The 22,308-nt window shown below is 35.0% G+C and overlaps 1 protein-coding gene and 1 long non-coding RNA gene across 3 annotated transcripts; both read left to right on the plus strand.

The window, feature by feature from the left end:
* The first annotated feature begins 668 nt into the window (after positions 1-668).
* LOC114474753 (cylicin-2-like) lies at positions 669-19,742 on the plus strand. Of its 2 annotated transcripts, XM_028465258.1 has the most exons (21): positions 669-820; positions 2,219-2,337; positions 2,466-2,570; positions 5,795-5,890; positions 7,224-7,311; positions 9,647-9,699; positions 9,783-9,863; positions 9,949-9,972; positions 12,153-12,254; positions 12,331-12,477; positions 12,567-12,641; positions 13,067-13,106; positions 14,160-14,221; positions 14,304-14,361; positions 14,439-14,560; positions 16,521-16,622; positions 16,696-16,803; positions 16,900-16,950; positions 17,059-17,124; positions 18,492-18,536; positions 18,632-19,742. In XM_028465258.1, exons 1-21 carry the CDS (start codon positions 799-801, stop codon positions 19,451-19,453), a joined length of 2,388 nt encoding a protein of 795 aa, XP_028321059.1. In that variant the 5' UTR covers positions 669-798; the 3' UTR covers positions 19,454-19,742. The 2 variants fall into 2 exon arrangements, with proteins under 2 accessions (XP_028321059.1, XP_028321060.1); XM_028465259.1 differs by lacking the exon at positions 9,949-9,972 and having other exon boundaries at positions 12,150-12,254.
* On the plus strand, positions 15,665-15,862 carry LOC114474757 (uncharacterized). The gene is made up of 2 exons (XR_003675391.1): positions 15,665-15,757; positions 15,831-15,862. It is a non-coding gene; the product is annotated as an uncharacterized LOC114474757 (long non-coding RNA).
* Positions 19,743-22,308: the final 2,566 nt, after the last annotated feature.

Genomic DNA, 22,308 nt, shown 5'->3' on the forward strand with positions numbered 1-22,308 from the left:
CACGCTCTTATTTGTGTAAAACTTACTTCCGTAAACTCCAACTTTCTGATTGTTCTGTTGTCTGCATGACAATGGAAGCCGTAAAGGAACAAAATACTTGATGTGAATATGCATGAAATTAATCTGTAAATCATGGGAAATAAAAAATAATATGTGGCGTTTTTTTTATTTTATTTTTTAACTATTGGTTCACTGCAGATTTTAAATCAACCAGGTTTATATGAAAACTAGTTCACTCTTCTGTGTCAAAAAAAAAAAACAAAAACAAAAAAACGACATGATTGATAATCTGTTTAACAGCAGGTGTGCTCTTATCGACATGCATTCACTCATTCGTAACCATGAAACATGTAAAACAAGCATTACCTGTTTGTACAGCAGGTACTACCCTGACTTCCCTGGTAATAATACCTATAATCACCACCATAGGTAAAGGAAGTGAATACTTCCACAATAAAGCAGACTGTAGAAATCCATGTGTGAAGAGGTCAGAAGGAAATTAAAATCAATCAGAACTGTTTTCAAATTTTTCATTACAATCAACAAAGTGAATCTAAAATATCAGAGGACACACAGAGGTTTAGCTGTTGACACCTTTCTGTCCACATTCGATTTATTTTGAAAGGGCATATTGAGAAGTGTGTTTGCTTTTGGTCTACCTGACAGAGTTCCACGCCCTACTTTACCCACCCACACACACACACACACACACACACCTACCTACACTGTGTTGTAGAACTCTACAGGTTGGTCTTTGAGAAAACTTCTGTTCTCCTGGACTGGAGGAGTCTGGACCCTATGTTGTCCACCATCTCAAAAGGTTTGATAATTCTGTTATTGTATTTTAGTTTAATTGATCATTTTTTAGTTTAAACTTGACAGATTATAAAGCAACAATTGCCAAATCTTTACTAAGTTATATATACTGTAGTATTTATGGTTATCTGACAAATGACATTACACAGAATACAGTCATTTCTGTCTAATGTGATGAGGGGTGTGGCACATTTCTAACCTGCCCTTTGGCTGCACCAGGTTCATCATAGATGACCAGGAAGTGACCAAGTCTGAATGCATGATTTATTTGCTTTAAAAAAAAAAAACAAAATGTCTGTTTTTTTTTTTTTAGTACTTTATGGTTTCACCTTCCTGTTCATTTAGAGAAATGACTCTCTCTCTCACTCACTCACTCACACACACACACACACACACACACACACACACACACACACACACACACACACACACACACACACACACACACACACACACACACACACACACACACACACACACACATTAAAATGCTGGTTTAGGGCTGGGCTTTATATCAAGATTCATAATAACAATATCGCCCATATTGATATATATATTTGCAGCTTATTTTGTTTTTAATCACTTGTTTTTGGGAGTCGCTGCTTTCACTACTTCTCAGAACAGCATTACCAAAACTCACATCTCGATATTTTTTTTCTCAAAATGGCGATCTACAATATAAATCTCAATATTTTTACCTCAATAAAGTCTTACTAGAAAGACAATTCTGGGTCAAATTTGCTGATGAAAAATGCCGCACATTTATAAACAAACAGCTGTGCCAAGTTTGTCTTTTTCCCCTATTAGGGACAGCACGTGTGTGTGAGTTCTGTAGTGTGGCTTGTTTAGGGGAAGGTCTGGGTTAGGACGCACTCAGAAATCCAACTAACTCCTAAAACGAGTATTTTAATATATAATAAGCAATAAAAATATCTCAGAATTATGGAAACATTGTAAAGGACACTGTTTGACTGTTCTCTATGAATAATATTTAATACTATGATGTGATTTGTACTGTGTGATTGTATACATAAAAACAAGTTTTGAAAAAAAAGGTATATATACAGTATATATAAAGTGATATGGTCATTTTCTAGATCACGAAAAATTGAAATCTCGATATATTTTAAATGTCGATATATTGCCCAGCGCTAGTTCTAATCCAGACTTTCTCCTAATCAAGCAACACTTCAGAACTCACTCACACGTGCTGTCCTTTATAGGAGAAAAAGCCAAAAGTGGCTCTCTTGTCAGACTTCATTTGTATTAAAAATATTGAGATTTACATCATATATCACCACTTTGAGAAACAAAATATTGAGATAGGAGTTTTTGTCCACATCGCCCAGCCCTGTCGATGCCTCATCTTATGCTGTCACTCCTGTGTGTTTTCTACGTCCAGGTGGAGCAGACTCCCTGCCAGCGGGGACCACTCCTGGTGGTTTGCAGTCCCTCGCTGAGGAAGCAGAACCAGTAGTTGAAGACAAGACGGGAAAGACTAAAGTAGCTGAAGATGAGGCTGTGAGTTTGGTGGATAAATACACAAATACACATAACGTTGTACACAGGAACAGAAAGTGTTTAAGTAGAAACATTAATGCTTTACTAAAAATGGCTTCTCTTTTTGTTGTTTTTGTTGTTTCTATCAGGAGATATATTCATTCGATAGCTCCCCGGACAGTGACGACGAGGACATCGACCTTAAAAAGAAGAAGAAAAAGAAAGTGAAGAAGAAAACAAAGAAGAAGAAGAAAGTTAGTATCATTTAAAAGTTACTGTGTGCAGCTTTATTCTTCAGACAGACAGAATCATGTTCCTACATGACTGTCAGCCTCTCCTTTGGTTATACAGGGTGTAGCCCTGATTGGTTGGCACACAGGTGAGTTTAATAACTGCTGATTGTGTGCACAGCAGGGCCAGGGTTGGTTGATTGATTGATGTAGTCTTTTTATGTGTGTGTGTGTGTGTGTGTGTGTTGCTAAAGTCATAAATTGCCTCTCCCTGCTACACCAGCTCCTCTGTGACATAACTCCAACCTCACCGGTTTAGTGACTCACTCATTAAAGAGAGAGAGAGAGAGAGAGAGAGGAAAATTAACAAATAAAGTGTTAGCTTGGTCCCACTGATGACTGTAAATGATAAAAACTATAGAAATAAATTTATTCCGTAGCCACTTAATCAGTGTTTTTCAACCTTGGGGTGAAAACGCCTTGAGTTTAAATAGGGTCACCTTGGGCTGGGAGATCAATTTTTATTTTTTTTCAATGCACTTAAAAATGATGGCATACAACTATGGAAGCCCGTTTCCGGCACTAACAAAAAAAAAAATCCACCAAGGAAAGTCATAATTATGAGTTAGAAAGTCATAATTATGAGTTAGAAAGTCATAATTATGAGAAAGAAAGTCATAATTATGAGTTAGAAAGTCATAAGTATGAGAAAGAAAGTCATAATTATGAGAAAGAAAGTCATAATTGGTAAATGGTAAATGGACTTGATTTTATATAGCGCTTTATCACCACACTGAAGCAGTCTCAAAGCGCTTTACATATCAGCTCATTCACCCAATCACTCTCACATTCACACACCAGTGGGACAGGACTGCCATGCAAGGCACTAGTCGACCACTGGGAGCAACTTAGGGTTCAGTGTCTTGCCCAAGGACACTTCGACACATAGTCAGGTACTGGGATTGAACCCCAACCTCTCAATCAGAAGACGACCCACTACCACCTGAGCCACGGTCAGAGAAAGTATGAGAAAGAAAGTCATAATTATGAGAAAAAAAGTCATAATTATGAGATATAAACATTTTTGGTACATCCACCCATGGCACTGACCAGAAGTCTCCATTTGTTGTTCAATAAACTGTGCTACTTCAGCCACATCAGTTTTATCCTTTCGACACCAGAGCCTCTTTTTCCTTAGTAACCTTTCGTTTACTCAGCACATTTCCATGTGAATTTGCAAGCAAACATAGTATGTCATCATTTGTAAAGAGGTCTTCGATAGCGTCTCTCAGCGTCAGCTACTCACCACATGAACAAGCTGCTGTAAATGTGATAAAGTATCTCATAATTGTGACTATACTAACTCATAATTATGACTTTTTCTCTCAGAATTTTTTGTGAGGCTTCCATAGACGTCAGATATATTGTCAAAAGTGCAACTTTATTGCTGTTATTGTCCTCAAGAGTTAAAGTGCATAGAACAGTCCCAAAATAAAAAAGTAAATGAGTCTCTTTCATTCAACAATTTCAAGCTTGTAACAGTGTGTAACAGCAACTTCACAGTAGCGTCAATTTTCTGATTAAGAAATCAGATAACTACATATTTTTTAACATTTAACATTACAATTAAAAAAAAAAAATTAACTCTTCTTTTAGCATCTAAGCATAGTGTGAATAAAACATTAAACATGCCTGTGACACACACATAGCCTACTCAATGGGTAAACACATGTAAACAAAGAGGGGGATGGCTCACATCGCGCTACGGTAACCCACAAGGACGGAACGCAAAAAAGTCAGAAAAAACTGTAGTGAAAAAATTAAAAAAAGAAAAAAAAAAAAAAGAAAGAATTTTTTTTTTTTTTAATTAAAATTTGCAAAATAAAAATGGTTTTTATCGACAAATTCGATAAATCGATTAGATTTTTTTGCCCGGCCCTAGGGTCGCCTAAAATTTCAGAAAAAATTAAAATACATTTTTTACTTTTTCAAATTATTATTAATTTATTTACAATCTTCAAACTGTATTTCTATACTTTCACTTTGTGAAATATAAATCTAGTTGAACTAAAATGCAGTAAAATTAAAACAATCTGAGCTCAAACATGATCCAAAATGAATTAGAAATACTGTTTCTTTCCACTTATTTACCGAATGAGATTCTATAAAATGATGCTATCACTCGTTCATTCCATCATTGTGCTCTATAGGTATCTTTAAATACCGGTGGTTTTCTAAACAAAATGTTGTAGTCGGACAAAGGGGGTACCTGGATTCAGAAATAAAAGAAAGAGGGTACTTGAGAACCACTGATTTAAGCAATATCAGCGTTGTTGTGATTGGGTCATAGTAGATCAGCCTCTGACCCCCAAAATAAAGGTGCCAAAGACCAGGGACCCCACTGTACCTGAAGGTGGAGGCAGGACCATCTATTAGGGAGAATAAAGAGGAGAGCTTTTTAGGGCCCATCCATAAAGTCAGCAAAATGATGGTCCATTTATACTAATATGTGATAAACACATTTATTTATTTATTTATCTGAATGTTAATGTGATGAAAAATTAGTTTAAATTGGCAAATATTGGGCATAACATATTATGAATTAGGTTGACTTGGCAAAAATATTCATGAAATATGGTGAAAAGAGGTTAAAAGTGACAATAATTGGTCAAATTATGCAACATTAGGTGGAAAAGGGTTTGAAAATATCTTCAAAGTGGAATTAATGGGCAGAAATGGGAGCAATGTTGCAAATATGCATTAACAGGAGCAAAAATACATCAAGGAAAAAGTGATGAAAATATATTACAATATGGCAGGTTTGGTGTAGTTGCAGAAAAAGGGTAAAAATGGGCTCAAATTGTTAAAGAAAATATATTCTTAGTTTTTTAAAGGCATCAGGCGACCCCAAGGTTGAGAACCCCTGCCGTACTGTAGATAATAATCACACCATTGCAGAACAGCAGAACCTTAAGTGTGATATTGCTTTTATACAACAGCTCTACAAGCACATTTTATTAGTTAACAGTCATAAGTGACTAGATATTATGCTTAGTTTGTCATTTGACTCCGTGAACAAAAGTAGTTCCACAAGTGGAGAGCACACAGTGTACAGCGGAGTGATACGATTCGTAAAAAGTCCTGGTGCTGTTGTTGTTGTTGTATATCTGCACTGTTGGAAAGTCTGTTGTCCAGTCCAATGACTTGGTCAGAACTAACTGTTGTATATTTATCTTTATTTTTCACAGGACTCCAGCTCGTCATCGTCATCTTCTTCCTCCTCCTCTTCCTCCTCCTCTTCCTCCTCCTCTTCCTACAGCAGCTCTTCAGAGAGCGACAGTGAGGTAACGCTTCTGATTTACACACAATGGTAGAGGATCATGCTTCTATACATCAAACACAAAACCCAATACGTCCCAAACAAACAAAGCTCATTTCATCAAGTAGTAATATTTATTATCATATTCATGATAAATATTTTGTGTGATAACTCAACTAAGACTATAGAGTTTATATTTTGGTCCAGTTATTACACAAAAAATATGTTAAAAGAATCATTTAAAACAAATAAAATATTTTACAATATTTTTATGATGTAATTTGTCTATATATTTATATAAGGGTTTAATGGGGACTTTGAGTATGTAATTGCGTTCTGTACATGTTCACATGAACACCAATGAAAATTAAAGACCCTTAAATGAATAGTTTTTTTTTTCCTTTACGGACCTGAAATGTGGAATTTAATAGGTTACCAACCATTTGTTCTCCCATTTTGAATTCCTGTAGAATCCAACGTGATGATCATTTTTTTTTTTTTTTTTTTTAATCATTTTAAAGCTGTGTGCAGCGTGAATATCGTGCTATTGAAAAATCAGCTTTGGGGTTTAATTTAAACTCAAAACCTGATCATGAACAATATAAACCAATGTGGACGTTTTTACTAATTATTCTCAGACAGTTGGTGGACAGATAAAATACACACAAAAAAAACAATTTGACCATTTCACCTTTTTTCATCAAAATCTTTTATGTGATAATTCGACTAAACAAATGTTCCACAAAAAATGTGTAAAAAATTAAATTAATCATTTGAAATAAAAAAATAATATTTTTTTGTATTTTATTTATATATTTATATAAGTTTTTTGTTTTTTTTTCTCTCTTTCTGTCTGCACATTCTGTCAAAGGTGAACACTACAAGAATCTTTTTAAGACAGAAATGCATGATTTATATGTGCATGATTTACCTTATTTATATAAGGTTTTAACATGTTTTGCTGGTTGCAGAAAAGCATTTTACTGTTTGGACTTAAGCACAGTAATTATATAATGGCGTGCAGCGTCTCCCTACCAAGAACACACCCCTTCAGTGTGAGAGTGTGCAAAGTTCACACGTCCTACAGAGTGATTGACGGTAATCAAAGTCAGATAATTCTCTTTGATGTGACCACGCCCCACAAGCTGCATTCCAGGATGTCAGAGGCTTATTTTCACTTTAGCTTCACAGCTGTGCTGCAGATGTTTGTTCAAACCCCTTCTTTATCACTGTTGTCACGATCCCGTGACAGTGTAATCTATTACATTATATTAACCTAGACTATACCTGTCCTGTGCAAAACGTGTGTGATGATTGTTTGACAGTATTACTACTAACGCTTGTACCTTTGTTTACAGGATGAAAAGAAAAAGAAAAAGAAAAAGGATAAGAAAAAAGGTGATGGAAAAGAATATGTCTGGAACAATGTCATCATATGTCACACTGGTAGGAGACAAATAGGATTTTTATCTTTAAGATGTTTAGTATTTTTTATTTATTTTAACCAAGGTTAATCAAATGATTCCATCAAACATTCTTATCTAATATGCCATCATTTGCAAACACTAGTTTAGTTTTTATTTAACGATTTCAAGGAAAAAAATGTTTTTTTTCTTGTATGAAGATTAAATAATAATAGAATAAATAAAGCATAGTATAATGTAATATGTTGTTATGCATTGTATGCGTATCTGACTGTGGGTTTGGCTTAGCCTTGAATTGCATCATTTGTCTTTACTCTATATCGATGGTTCCCAATCTTTTTTTTTTCTATAATTTAAATTTGTTTTTTTTAAATACAATGTACTTTTATGTGATTACTACAATAGTAAGTAAATACGGTCTTCTTGTAAAAAAAATAAAGCTAATTATTTTCTTCTATTGTCAGAAGTGTGAGAAAATGGCCTCTACAGCCTCGGTTCCCAAAGTAGGGTACAGAAATTGTCAAAGGGGGTACATGAATAAAAATTGAATTTGTGAACTAGAATATAAATGTAGCAGCAGCCAGGAGCCTCCTTGCATTGCCACAAATTACACATTAGTCGATTTAAGACTACCCATAGTTACAGATTATTATTATTTTTTTTATTTTTATATATTATTGATCAACAGGATATGTACAATTCATCGACACATTTTACTGTAGGGCTTCACTGTATGTGACATTTCATCATTGGTTCCCAACTATTATGGGTTGTGGGTCTTACACCATTTTAAAATCACACATTTTTAGCGTCTCCAGAGACTAGAATTAGCTTTTAGTAATGTTTGTTGTTGCCAGGATTAATTTAGTGACAAGTGACAAGATTATGGAATCAGAACAGTATCATAATGAATGAACTCTTGGTTTTTCACAAATGCACATGCTTTGTTTCGTAGTTGTATTTCAGATTCACAAATGCACATGCTTTGTTTTGCAAATATATATTTTATGCAAACTTGTAATATAAATTCTCAAATGCACACGCTTTACTTCACAAATATTATTTTGAGGCACACATGTAATATAAATCCACAGATAATGCAAATTGCTGAATGTGCATTTACAAACAGCTTCTGTGCTGTGAAACCCCTGTATTTGTGAGAGAAACGTGTGCGGTGAATTGTGAGACTGCCCTGACGTTGCAGGTCAACGAACGTCACCATTGGCCAATAAAATTGATTGACACATTCATCAGTTAATCAGGTGTGTTTGCTTTCAGCCAATCATATGGCTTCTTACATTTTCTCCACACTCTTGTTTGAACACTGCGTATGCGCACACATATCAGTAGCTCTGCAATTGGTTTAAAAGTGTAAAAGAGGTTTCACAGCACGGAAGCAGTTTGTAAATGCACATTCAGCAATTTGCGTTATCTGTGGATTTATATGACATGTGTGCCTCAAAATAATATTTGTGAAGTAGAGCGTGTGCGTTTCAGAATTTATATTACAAGTTTGCATAAAACATATATTTGAGAAACAGATTGTGTGCATTTGTGAATCTGAAATACAACTGCAAAACAAAGCATGTGCATTCGTGAAAAATTATGATACTGTTCTGATTCCTACAATATCCACCAGCTCAGATATTTTCATGCTGCATTTTATTTTAACTAGATTTATATTTGAGAAAGTGAAAGTATAGAATAAACTTTTGAAAAATACATTTTTGTTTATTAGACATTTCAGGGGACCCAATTTGAATTCCATTTGACCCCACATTGGGTTGTGACCCCAAAGTTGAAAAACTCTGCATTACATTATTATGTTTTTGAAGTGTGCAGGAGTAGTGGGTACATGGCTTCAAGTTAAATGTCTGAAGGGGTACGGGACGGAAGAGTTTGGGAACCACTGCTGTACAGCATAAAAAAATCCTGTTTCAATAAATTACAAGAAAATGTAGTATTTTATTGAGCAATAGTACTTTTATTTTGTGGTGAATTTGTCCAAAAATAGCCTCAAAAGGAACTCAGAACATTTCCCAATAATATTTTTTAATTAATTGTTAAATTTTTCGGAGTGCCCCCTGCAATGTGCTCGTGTACCCCTAGGGTTACATGTACCCCTGTTTGGGCACCACTGCTATAGATAATGAAAAACAATAATAAATAATTATCTTTAAGATCTGACGTCAAAGTTTACGATTTTCTTCTGATGCTTGTGATTTAATGAAAAAGTAAAAACGGGAGCCATTGCAACAAAGTTTTTTTTTTTTTTTTGTTTTACAAAATGTCCCTGGTGTCAAAATATTTGATTATATGTAATTATTTGATGTTTTTAATGTCCTGTATGTTTCCAGGAGCTGATGGGCAGCTGGAGGAGCAGCTAACAAACGGTCAGAAGATAAATGCAGTAAGAAGCCAGTGCATTAATCATTTACACTGAAACACGCTGCACTCGTACTCTGCTTTACTATCTCTGTTTGGGTTTTTTAGGAGGACAGCTCATCAGATGAAGAGAACGACAAGAAGAAAAAGAAGAAGAAGGACAAGAAGAAGAAGAAGAAAAAGAAGAAGGTTTGTGTTATTTTTTAGCTGAATGAGCCAGTCTGTTATTTATTACAGTGGAACCAAAGCAAATGGATTTTTTTTTTCTTCACAGGATTCTTCCTCCTCCTCCTCTTCCTCATCTGATTCTTCCTCTGACAGTGAGGATGACAAGAAGAAGAAGAAGAAGAAGAAGAAGAAGGATAAAAAGAAGAAGAAGAAGAAAAAGAAGAAGGTAGGAATTGTCTCTCATTAGAACTGTTGTTTATAGGAGTATTTTGAATCTTAATGATTCTTTTTTTGTTGGAGGTGGACGGAGCGTTGTAGAAAGTGGTTAGAGGTAGAGTAGGAAGGATTTGATGATTCAGCAGAAAGCGTGTGTGCTATATCGGGCTGATATATGGACTTTTTTCAATTTTTTCTTTTGTTTGTATTTTTTTTTAGCACTTTAGAGTAGCCATTAAAGGAAAAAAGAACATGTATGAATATACAACAAAAAAATTATTAATAATAATAATAATAATAATAATAATAATGATAATAATAATAATAATAATAATAATAATAATAATAGCATGTGCATGGGAGAGGTAGAAGCCAATAGGCTTACAAAAAAAGCCAATATAATAAGATAAGGATATAATATAATAGTGCCTGATCAAATATCCTTTTTTTATGTTGTCTCATCAAATATCCTTATCCGATTATATTTTTAATAGGATCCGGATTTTTGTTTTATATTTAAAGTTCAATAAATGTTAAGAGTTCTATTGGCGTATTTAATCTAATTTCTAATATTATATCATTTCAGTGTTTCAATTGTCTTTCATAATCAATGAGCTTTAAAAAAAAGTATATAGGCCTCAAATATCGGGTTCCAAAAACGGCTTTAGACATCGGCCATCGGCCGAATTTAAAAAAAAAATCAGTATCGGCATCTGAAATTGCCGTATCGGTCGACCTCTACTTCATAGACAAACACACCAACAACTAGTGTCTCACACCAATCATGAAATGTCCTTTTTCTTTTAGCGTTTTCAGTTCAAAATTAACCCAGGGCTTTACAATTTGTTGTGTAATGTGTATTTTTTGGATAGAAATGTTCACGGCAAAAATAAAGATTGTTCTATTTTATAAGGAACTACTTGATTTCTAAAGATTGAATTGTTTCTGCATGTTACAATGAGGGACAAAAAGCTGATGTGACAGATGGGATGTATTAAAAAACCAAAGAGTAGAGGAGGGATGATATCTCAATTTATATATTATGAAATATATATTTTTTGTAATGTCCAAAAGCAGTCACACCTCTAATTTTTCGGTGAACCAGAACGTATAAGCAACTAGCACCTACATTCTTCCTGCAGTAATTTCATTAATTTCACCAAGTTGTCAACAAACATCTAGGGGTGTCCCGATCCGATATCGATATCGAATATCAGGCCGATATTGGCCTGAAAACGAATATAGGATATCGGATTCAAATTTCCGAATTGTTTTTGATTTTTTTTTTTAAATTCATTTTTAATTTATTTTCTTCAATTGTATAGTACTGTAGATATTATGTTGAAGGTTAAAATATATGTAACCAATTAGTAATGATGAATGGGTCAGTTTTTCTTATTCATACTGTTGCTGATTATTGTTCTCTGTTTGATCAAGCCTTTTCTAACATTCCACACTACAAAATAAGTAAATATTATTGTTTTATTAAAGAAAGAAAAAAAAACTAATAAAAGTATGTATGATTCATGCTGATATCGGATCAATAATGGTATCGGCCGATATGCAAGGCTGCAATATCGGTATCATATCGGAAATGAAAAAATATATAGTTAAAGTCAAATAAAAGCAAGGTTTTTTTTTATTTTATATATATATATATATATATATATATATATATATAAAGAAATAAAAATAAAGCTTTGTTTATTTAGACCTCCAAATTTATACGAGCAATATAATCTAGCAAGTTTATTTTTCTCTTCTTTTTTGAAATAATATGTTAAGGTTCCATTTGTTCAGGCAACTTTTTTCAGGAAATTTACTTTGAAATTTACTTCAATCTCTATCTAAAGTAAATTTCAAAGTAAATCTCCTGAAAAAGCCCTGAAAATCCTTTTTATAAAACACTTGTACCTGCTCTACATATGACATTATCCATCATACACTTTTTTTTAAAACAACTATATATATTTTTTTATTGATATTGCTCGCCTATTGTTGTCTTTCATATCCTAGACTTACAAAATAACCAGTTATTTTACAAGTGCTACCAGCATTTCTAATGGTGATAATAATATTGGTATCCTCCAGGATTCTTCCTCTTCCTCATCCGACAGTTCCTCCTCTGACAGTGAAGATGACAAGAAGAAGAAGAAGAAGAAAAAGAAGAAAGATAAAAAGAAGAAAAAGAAGAAGGTGTGTAAACACAGCAATGATTCAAACAAACTTGATTATAAACAGATTTTTATTTTATTTTTTTATTTGTCTGCAGGACTCCAGCTCCTCTTCCTCTGAGAGTTGCTCCTCCTCCTCCTCTTCTTCTTCTTCTTCATCCTCTGGTTCTGATAGTGACGATAAGAAGAAAAAGAAGAAGAAAAAGAAAGATAAGAAGAAGAAGAAAAATAAAGACAAGAAAAAGGTTAACAACTGCCATAATTTTATATCATGTCTAATATAAATGGATGATTATGAATAACCTTGTTATTATTATTATTATTGATCGTTCAGGAGTCTGGCTCATCGTCTGCTTCTGATAGTGACAAAGAAAAGAAGAAGAAGAAGAAGAAGAAAGAGAAGAAAAAGGTACAATTAGAAACTGAATCCCTTAATAATGCTGAAGCTTGTCTTTCCTTTACAGGTTGTGGTTTTGTAGGTGAAAGTATTTAGAAGAAGAAAATGTGCGGCAAACAAAAACAAATTCTTTAGTGATACTCCTCAATGGTAATACAGGTTTTAGTGTCTCTGCCTGTCAGAGCCTGCTGAGGAATGGCATGGAAAGAATGACAGCTCACTCACTTTCCTTTAATAATCACCCAGCTTAAAAAAGCAAATAGGAATCACACAGTGCTCAGTGGTAACTTTAGGATTAAAGGTGAGGTGTGTAAAGAAGGCAAAGATGTAAGCGAGTGTCAATCCAGTCAACATCTTTTTTTTTTTTTTTTTAAAATGAGCTTCTTCACTATCAAGCATTAAAGCATTCATTTGTTCTTTTGTGTGATTTTGAACAGGATGAAGAACAGAAAGAGGGTGCTAAGCTGTCAACTGCAGGTGAATCATTACTTAAAGGCACACTCAACCCAAAATTACAAAAGCAGCTCAACTATTTTATGTGACTTTTACTTTGACGCACGCTTGTGGAGTAGACGTACCTGTTTTAAGGCGTCTTCAGCTGGAACCCGTGTGGATATGTAGTAAAATGGCTGACAGTGACATCCAAATGCTGCACCCACCGGAATTTTCAAAGTTTGACATGCATCGAAATCCATTTACAGTAATGTTTCTGTTTTTCTCAGCAATATAACTTCATAACATTCAATGAACTGGATGACACGTAATTAGGCACTAAAACATCAGATTAAATTGCTTTTTCACCATAGACTTGCTATGGGAGTGGAAATACTAAGAGCAGTCCTGACCTGACATCAACATGATATGAGCATGCTGATGCCCACCCTTAAATGGATATTATGTGTATTTTTCGGCTAAAAGTTGTTAAAAGTGACTCCAAAAATGTTTTTTACGTGAGTTAGGAACAAAGTTTCATCATTCAGCTTTAGAATTCTTATCTAACATGTATTCATGTGATTGGTTGGCATTGTTATAATGGGGAAAAAAGAGTTAAAACAAGTTCAAGCAACAGCACTCAGAAAGCGCAAACCTCCACCAAGTGCCTGGATCAGTGATCCTGATCATAGTATCATGATCAATCACAACTCAATATTAATGTGGTAATTGAGGAATTAACCAGACATAACTGAGTCAAATTTCATTAAGTTTGGTCAATTACAAACAGTGATATGAATTTTTAAAATTTCACAGATGATGTGAATTTTATTTTTATTTTTCAAGCTGATCCAAAATCAGTATATTGATCCTGATTCTCTTCCATGGCGTGAGGTCTATCTTTGGTTAAAAAATTGTCAAAATTCAAACAAATGCCAATTAAAATATAACCTAGGAAGAGGAGGTAAATTAAATAATGAAATTAGTATAAATACTGTGTGAAAGATAGAGGCTGTAGCATAAATGAAATGACAATTATTGTTGTGGTAAAACAAAAGTTTTAATAAAATTGATGCAGTTTTTGGATCATTTCTGCAGAAGGTGAACCCACTGAACCCTGTGCAGATGGGGAGAAACTGCAAAGTGGAGAATGTAGCAAGGTAATCAAATCTTGTTCTATGATAATAAATACAGTATTTATTGTACTTTTTTTTGTAAATGTCCTTTTCTTTGGCCCAACAGGTCAAATCCAGCGATCTTAAAGCAGCAGAAGAGGGAAAAGTGTCATGTCCAGATACTGGTATGAGCTCCATTCTGTCTGTTATTGAGGTTAGGACATTTTTCACTGTTGGTTGTAACCATGATGACACCAAACAGCAGCACTGGCTCAGGAATACAGTGAAGAAGAAAAGGAGGATGGCCACATGAGTGATGATGAGGGAGAAGAAGGAGAGGAAAAGGAGAGAAAGAAGAAGCTGAAGAAGAAGAAGAAAAAGAAGGTAATCCTCCAATCGTCTGGTCAGGGCTGGGTTGGTCACTACTTTCAAGTCCTGATAACTCAGATAATGATCAACTAATAACAACTGAAGTGTTTAAACGTAACTTTGTGTGCCTGGTTAAAACCTCAGGACTCTGGCTCTGATGGTTCCTGCTCTGACAGTGAAGATGAGAAAAAGAAGAAGAAGAAGAAGAAAAAGGATAAGAAAAAGGTTTGTGATTTAGTGGGCTGTACTGTTTCTGTTGCATAAATATAACGCTAACTTTAAAGCATGCTCATCTCAGTCTCTTAATAGTTTAGACTATTCTTCCTTCTTTTCCTCCAATAAATGTACCTCTGTATTTCAAAACATCCCTAATGTCTATTTTGTTTAAAGTACCAGTTAAAACTTGACAAAATCCATATATTGACTTCTTTATTTTTTAATATTTGTACATTTTTCCATGGATCTTCACCACATTTGATTGACAAAGTGTTCCCTGCCCTTCTTTATAGGACTCCAGCTCTTCTTCATCCTCTTCCTCTTCTGATAGTGAAGATGACAAGAAGAAAAAGAAAAAGAAGAAAAAGAAAAAGAAGAAGAAGGTAAATCAGATGTATTCTGTTTATCCAGTTTACTATGACTTTTAAAAATCTAGCTTTCAATTACCAAAGTTAGGCCTAATTGAGTGTTTTTCTAGAAGGACAGCTCGTCTGAGGATAGCTCCTCGTCTTCCTCTGATAGTGATGATGACAAGGTGAGATGACTTCCTTCTAACTGCTTTGTAAATAGACGCTGCACACTTTACGTTAACCGCTGTGATCCCTCAGAAGAAAAAGAAGAAGAAGAAAGACAAGAAGAAGAAGAAAAAAAAGAAGGTATGAACACCATTTAGCTGGTACTTATTGGTGTTATAACCTAACACCAATAACCTAACCCTAACCTTAACCCTAAAAGTTGTTGCAATATACGTGTATTTCAGTAACTGTGCCAATAGCACCGAGGGTTGTCCGTACGGCAACCATACAAATAGATACTTTCAATAATTAACCAGCATGTTACAAGTGTGTGACTTCCTCTAACTTTTGTGAATGGACCTCATGTTGTCCCTTTTTGTCTTCTCAGGACAGTTCTTCTGACTCCTCAAGTGACTCTTCCAGTGATGATGACAAAAAGAAGAAAAAGAAGAAGAAGAAGAAAGACAAGAAAAAGAAAAAGGTAGAATAAAATCATAATAACCTGTGTTCTAATAAATAATAATAATGATGTAATTTAATCCTTTCTCCACTAGGATTCTTCTTCTTCTGACTCTTCCAGTGATGATGACAAAAAGAAGAAGAAGAAAAAGAAAAAGGTGCAGGGAACATTTCTCAAAACAGTTTTTTGAGTGTAGAGTTTTTCCAAACTTTTTTTTCTCCCTTTTCTATATAGGAATCTTCTTCTTCTTCTTCTGACTCTGACTCTTCCAGTGACGATGACAAAAAGAAGAAGAAGAAGAAGAAGAAGAAGAAGAAAGACAAGAAAAAGAAAAAGGTGGGAATGAATCTTTTTCGAACAAGTTGTCATTTGGTAGATGTTGCCGATTTATTTTTAACGACATGTTCTTCCATTCTAGGATTCGTCCTCTTCTGATTCCTCCAGTGAGTCCTCTAGTGATGATGACAAGAAGAAAAAGAAGAAGAAAAAAGAAAAGAAGAAGAAAAAGAAAAAGGTTTGTTACTTTGGTGGATTTTTAAAATTTTTCAAAAGGTCATTTGACATAGTCGATCTTTGCTGTCTCAGGATTCTTCTTCCAGCTCCTCCAGTGACTCTTCTAGTGATGATGATAAGAAGAAAAAGAAGAAGAAAAAGCAGAAAAAGAAGAAGAAAAAGAAGGTAAAAAAAAAAAATAAATATATATATATATATATATACAGTATATAAAACTATAAATGATGTATAACTGTGTATTTTCACTTATTTTCTGGGTATTTTTTGGCAGGATTCTTCTTCTTCTGACTCCTCCAGTGATTCGTCTAGTGATGATGGCAAGAAAAAGAAGAAGAAGAAAAAGGACAAGAAGAAGAAGAAGAAGAAAAAGAAGGTAAAAAATAGATATAATTATAAATTATGTATAATTATGTATTTTCACTTCTTTTGTGGGTATTGTTTGGCAGGATTCTTCTTCTTCTGACTCCTCCAGTGATTCGTCTAGTGATGATGGCAAGAAAAAGAAGAAGAAGAAAAAGGACAAGAAGAAGAAGAAAAAGAAGGATAAGAAAAAAGTAGTCCCTTTTTGAGATATATTTACAATACATTACCGTTTATGCATGAATGAACACCTGCAGGACCTCATAACAATCATGATAATAATGTTCTAGGACTCAGAATCTTCTGGCAGTGATGATGACAAGAAGAAGAAGAAAAAGAAGGTATAGTTTAATGGCTGCTAAAAGCAAAACATGTGTTCAAGCTGGTTTTACAAGACATGGATAATGCATTGTGACCTGTGCTTTTTTCCTCCCTTTTTTGTGGAGCAGGATGGGAGTGGGAGCTCGTCTAAAAGTGGCAGTGACAAGGAAAATAAAGAGAAGAAAACATCAGAGGTGAAAAATCTTTGTCGATATATACCTGTACTATGTGGAATAGATTTCACTGAGGTTGTGTTCGAACTTGCACACTAAAGTACTATACACTACACACTCAATGACTATATACTGTACTGTCTACTAAGAATGTGTGATATGTTATTGTTGACAATATATCATCAGAAATATTCTTACCGGTAAGAATACCTCATCCCATGATAGAAACAATAAATTCCCATGTCGGAAATTAGCAAGGGCCACGGGCCATTTGTCTCACAATTTAGCCAAGAATGATCCTAAAAACATTGTTCCAGAGGCCAAAATATCCCCCAAGTATTTTGTCAACAACGTATTATTCTTTGGCGAGAAAGTGACAAAGTAGAATATCAACATGTGGTAATTTAATCTATAAAACTCGCGAAAAACATATTTGATTCCGACATTTCGGAGACCTGCCATTGTGCTACTGACTAAACTTCCGGTTATCTTCAAAACAAGAGCCCTCTTTACAAAAGCATTAAAAACTAATGGAAGACAAGAAGAGATGCTTTTATTTTGAAAAGAGAATGTTTGACTTTTAGCTTGAAGCCCGTTACAGGCTGATTTTTACATTCCGCTTGCAATGCATCATGTGGCTGTTGAGTATGACTAGTGTGCCCACCAGGGTTGGGGTAAATCATAATTGTAATTGTCATGAAAATTCTCTAAAAATTGTCAATTATAATTTAACACAAAACTGGGCAACTAGGTTACAGTTCTATGTACTGTTCTATGCATATGTAGTTAAAAATTATCAAAATATGTTTCATATCAAGTTTTCTTACGTTTGACCATTTAAAAAAAAAAAAAAAAAAAAACGTGTTTTCATTGATTAGGAGGCCTAACAAAGTAACAAGGTTTTTACTATATTTTACAGCTGATTTAGGACCCGTTATGGTAAGGGATGTTAACAGAAAGCTAACACAAGAGGACGGTTAACTGGATTTGTTGGGTTTTTTCCTTTTTATTAAGAGTTTCATATTTTGAAAGCTCTTTGAGATGACTTTTGTTGTAATTGGCGCTATATAAATAAAGTTGAATTGAATTGAACTTTTATTAGGTTATGTATTTCAGGCTCAGTAATTCATTGTAATTGAACTTCAATTGGAAAAAAAATGGCTAGTAGCTGTAATCTGAATTGAATTGCAATTGGACATGGATAATTGAAAACGGAATTGTAAATGGCAAATGTAATTGACCCCAACCTTAGTGCCCACCGTACACCCTTCAAAAATGTCTATACATACCCGGATGTACTACATACTAATTTTGACGTCAGACTTAGGTATGAGTAGTATGTATGTTAGTATGTGATTTCAAACAGCCTGAATCTCCTTTTCCTTCAGGGCTCAGGTGAATCTGGAGGTGAAACTGAAAAGGACAGGAAGCTTGTAAGTTTGCACTCGATACAATTGTTTTTTTCACTCTGCCTGTTTCTCATGAATAGTATTCTTCACATGTAAGGGCGGTGCTGGTTTTGTTCCAGGACAGCTCTGAAAACGTGGCAAGCAAGGAACCGAAAAGTCCAGTTTCAGGCACAGGTGGAAGTGGTGGTGGTGGCGTTGTCCTTTCTGCCAGCGGCAGCAAGAGCTCAAAGCCTGTAGAATCTCCTCTGGTTCCCATCCACCCACTTCCCTCCAAACTTGTCATAAAGCAAGATCCTCAGAGCGCTTCATCTCTCTCCTCAACTACTACACCTTCCACTACTCCCACTTTCTCTTTAACCACTTCATCCTTGTCCTCCACTACTTCTTCTTTCTCTTCAACGACTCCATCCTTTTCTCCCACTTTCTCTTCCATTACTCCATCTCTTTCATCAGGCACAAAGACTTTCTCTCCCAGTACTTCGTCTTTCACCTCCAGCACTCAATTCCTCTCCTCCACTACTTCACCTTTCTCATCCACTACTCCGTCGTTCACTTCCAGTACTTCTTCTTTCACACCCAGTACTCAATATCGCTCCTCCACAACTTCACCCTATTCTTCCAGTACCTCCTATACTTACACACCCAGTACTAGCTTTCTCCCCTCCACTACTCAAACTTTGACGCCTAGTACAGCGTCTTTCATCCCTGGTAATTCGCCGTACTCTGGTTCTCCATCTCTCTCGGTAACATCTCAATCTAACCCAGACACTGTCCATAGCTCCACGCTGTCTATGGGGGACAGATCATTCGTGCGCAGACCTCCCAGCCCAATGGAAAAACTGATGGGAAGCCCATCAAGGAGATACGGGGAGGCAGCACCCCGCACCACCTCCCACCTTACCTCAAGTGACCTGCTTAAAGGCCCCAAGCCTTACCAATGATGAGATGATCTCGATTTTAAAAGAAACATTTGATTTTTTTTTTTTTTTTGATACAATGCTGGAGACATTTTTTTTATGGCAGGGAGATAATCTAGAAATATGTTTTCAGATGCAGGATTACACAAGATTTGTTTTTGGATTTGATGGGGATAATTACCGGTAGGTAGGTTTTGTATCTGGGAAAAAATGTGTTCGAAACATTAAAATGATGATTTATCAAATAATAGATTGAAATGACAATCAAACAAGAATCAGTTTACTTCTGGGAATAAACCCTTTAAAAAACAAATTTGTATTGTTTTTTTGTGTTTGTTTTTAATTAAATGACTATAAATAAAATGGTGGCAGAACAGATACCACATTTATCCTGTAGCTTTGCATGTAGTTTTGTCACTATTTGTGTGTGAATGGGTAAATGAACCACAACGTATCACAGTAACATACAAATGATTGAAAACACATTAAAGAGCGCAGTGCTGAAAAAGTCAATTTCCCCAAAAAATCCTGATATTGTGATGATTAATCTGATTTCCAAATATTTAAATGTATATATTCATTGATGTATAGAATGCATTCTATGAAAGAGTTCTATGATTGTTTGTATCTCCCTGAAAACTATAACTTTTTATCTTGAATTGAGAGAAAATATTAGAAGAGTCCCCAGTGAATGCCCAGTGGTTTCATCAGCAGCTTTGCCAAATATCTTCACCAATGAAAGTTGCATTTCAGCAACGAATGTCAATACTAGAAACATCATATATTGCTACAAAAGTATCTGGCATGAGTTCCTTTCATCACAGCCACTGAAAATAAACATTATATTTGTAGACGGAATGTTTTTAGGTAGTTTTGAAGATGGGAATAATTTTTTGTTACTATATTAAGGTTATATTACAGCTACAGAATGGTAATGAAATAGACCTGTTTTGGAGCAATTTTAGAAGCTGTGACAAAAAGATCTCTTTTCCAAGTATCCTATTGGGAATGCTGGTTTCAACTACAATGTTTTTAGGTAGTGTTACCAGACTCAAAATGCCACTCACTTTGTTGTTGTTGTTGTTGTTCTTCTTCTTTTTCTTCTTCTTGTGTATACTTGTTAAAATCACTACTCCTCTGTTATTTGTGAATGGATCGGGCTGAAATTTGGTAGCTATAATCTATGGATGTGTACGCATTGACACTTGGAGCCAGATTTTCGAGTTGGGACCCCAAAAGAAAAAAAATGTATTTATTTGCCAGTCAAATATTCAAATAATCATTGGCACATACCAATATACAAATGTGGCCCATTACCCCGTACGTGTGACGGGGGTGACAGGGGCCCCATTTTTCAAATTACTACTCCTCTGTTAGTTCTCGTTAGATCGAAATGCAGTTTGGTATGAATACTCTATAAATAAATGATGTATAAATAAATGATGCTCTGAGTGCAAAATTTCCAAATTTATGGGAACATAGTCATGTCATATATTGATTCAAAGGTTGATGGTACCAAATCATTGACATATATCAATACATGAATGGGGCCCATTACTCCGTATGTGGCACGGGGGCCCCAGGGGACCCTGTTTTTTTTACTCGGTGGAACCGAGTCACTTGACTAAATTCTTGGGAATCTGGTATGTGCTATTCGGTGCGGAGACGTTCTGTGGGCCCGGCCGTAGTTCATCCAAACTTGTTTTGTGGAGTAGGTACTACTTGAGTATGAAATGAGAACTATCAAATGATATCCAAGGCTGTATCACAATTATATAAAGATTTGGTCAAGCAAGAGAACAAAAGAGATCAAAGTAATGGATTACAAGTACTCAAGTACTCACATTACTGTAATTGAGTCGCTTTAATGGGAACTTCTTCTGGAATCAATAATTTCACTTGTACTTAAGTACATTTTTTAAAAAGGAAAGTCATTCATTACTTATCTACAACCAACTGTTACTGAGTAAATTCTTATTTTTTTGTTTTAAAATGATCAACAGATTTTTTGAAACTAGAAAAAAAATGAAATGGTCAGACAACAATCTAATACAGTTTTTCTCAATTGCTAAGACACATTTCTTGAAACCTGCTCTCCTTTTCTCTAAACTGTGAACACAAAACACAATTTCCAAGCTATATTCACAAAACGTCAGACTCTTCTTGCAAAACCAAACTTTCACCTCAAAACAGTTCAATCTGTGCTCAAAACTGAACTGTGTTGTCAAATCATGCCCCAAGTCAATCAGAATTAAAAACACTACTGAACAGTCACTAAACACTATGTAGAAAAATAGAAAACACAATGCTCAGGACATGAAACTGGAGAAATAAATGTTTATTCACTGTAGGCTAAATGCATGTTGCAAAACAAAGAACCTGTGCATAGCACTTGTACAAAAAGACAAAACAGAAATCTTATGCATTTACACGTATCTTATGCAGTTGCCACTTGTGTACAGTAAGCCCATGTAAAAAAGTACAAAAATATGCATTACTCAGCCACAGCATCATGTCTCCGTACTGGGTCAGGCCACAGGACTTCATCCACATCACAGGCCACATTTTGTCTGGCCAGGCAACGGGGGAAAAAAACCCCTGGCATGCCGTATCCAGGCTTGCCAGATTGACGTTTTTCAATCTAGAGGTCCAGTGGGGTTTTACGGATGGGCGGGACTTACCAGCTCTATAGTATGTCATACAGTAATTGCTGTCAACGTTTACATACTGTACTATAATGTAAAAAAAAAAAAGGTAATTACCTGTTCTCGTCTCTAAATCTTCGGATTATGGTGGACACAGTGAATCTACTGATGTTTGGTTGTACCCTTTGTCCAGCCTCCCTCATGCTCATACCATGGACAAGAACATGGTCAATC

This window comes from Gouania willdenowi, chromosome 13 (genome assembly GCF_900634775.1).
Source record: "Gouania willdenowi chromosome 13, fGouWil2.1, whole genome shotgun sequence".
Taxonomy (NCBI): Eukaryota; Metazoa; Chordata; class Actinopteri; order Blenniiformes; family Gobiesocidae; genus Gouania; species Gouania willdenowi.

Excerpts from the sequence above, each read along its gene's own strand:
- LOC114474753 (XM_028465258.1), top strand. The coding sequence starts at position 799 with ATGTTGTCCACCATCTCAAAAG. Across the intron at positions 14,222-14,303 it reads AAAGTGGAGAATGTAGCAAG|GTCAAATCCAGCGATCTTAA; the intron begins GTAATCAAATCT and ends TTGGCCCAACAG. Across the intron at positions 14,362-14,438 it reads AGTGTCATGTCCAGATACTG|CAGCACTGGCTCAGGAATAC; the intron begins GTATGAGCTCCA and ends GACACCAAACAG.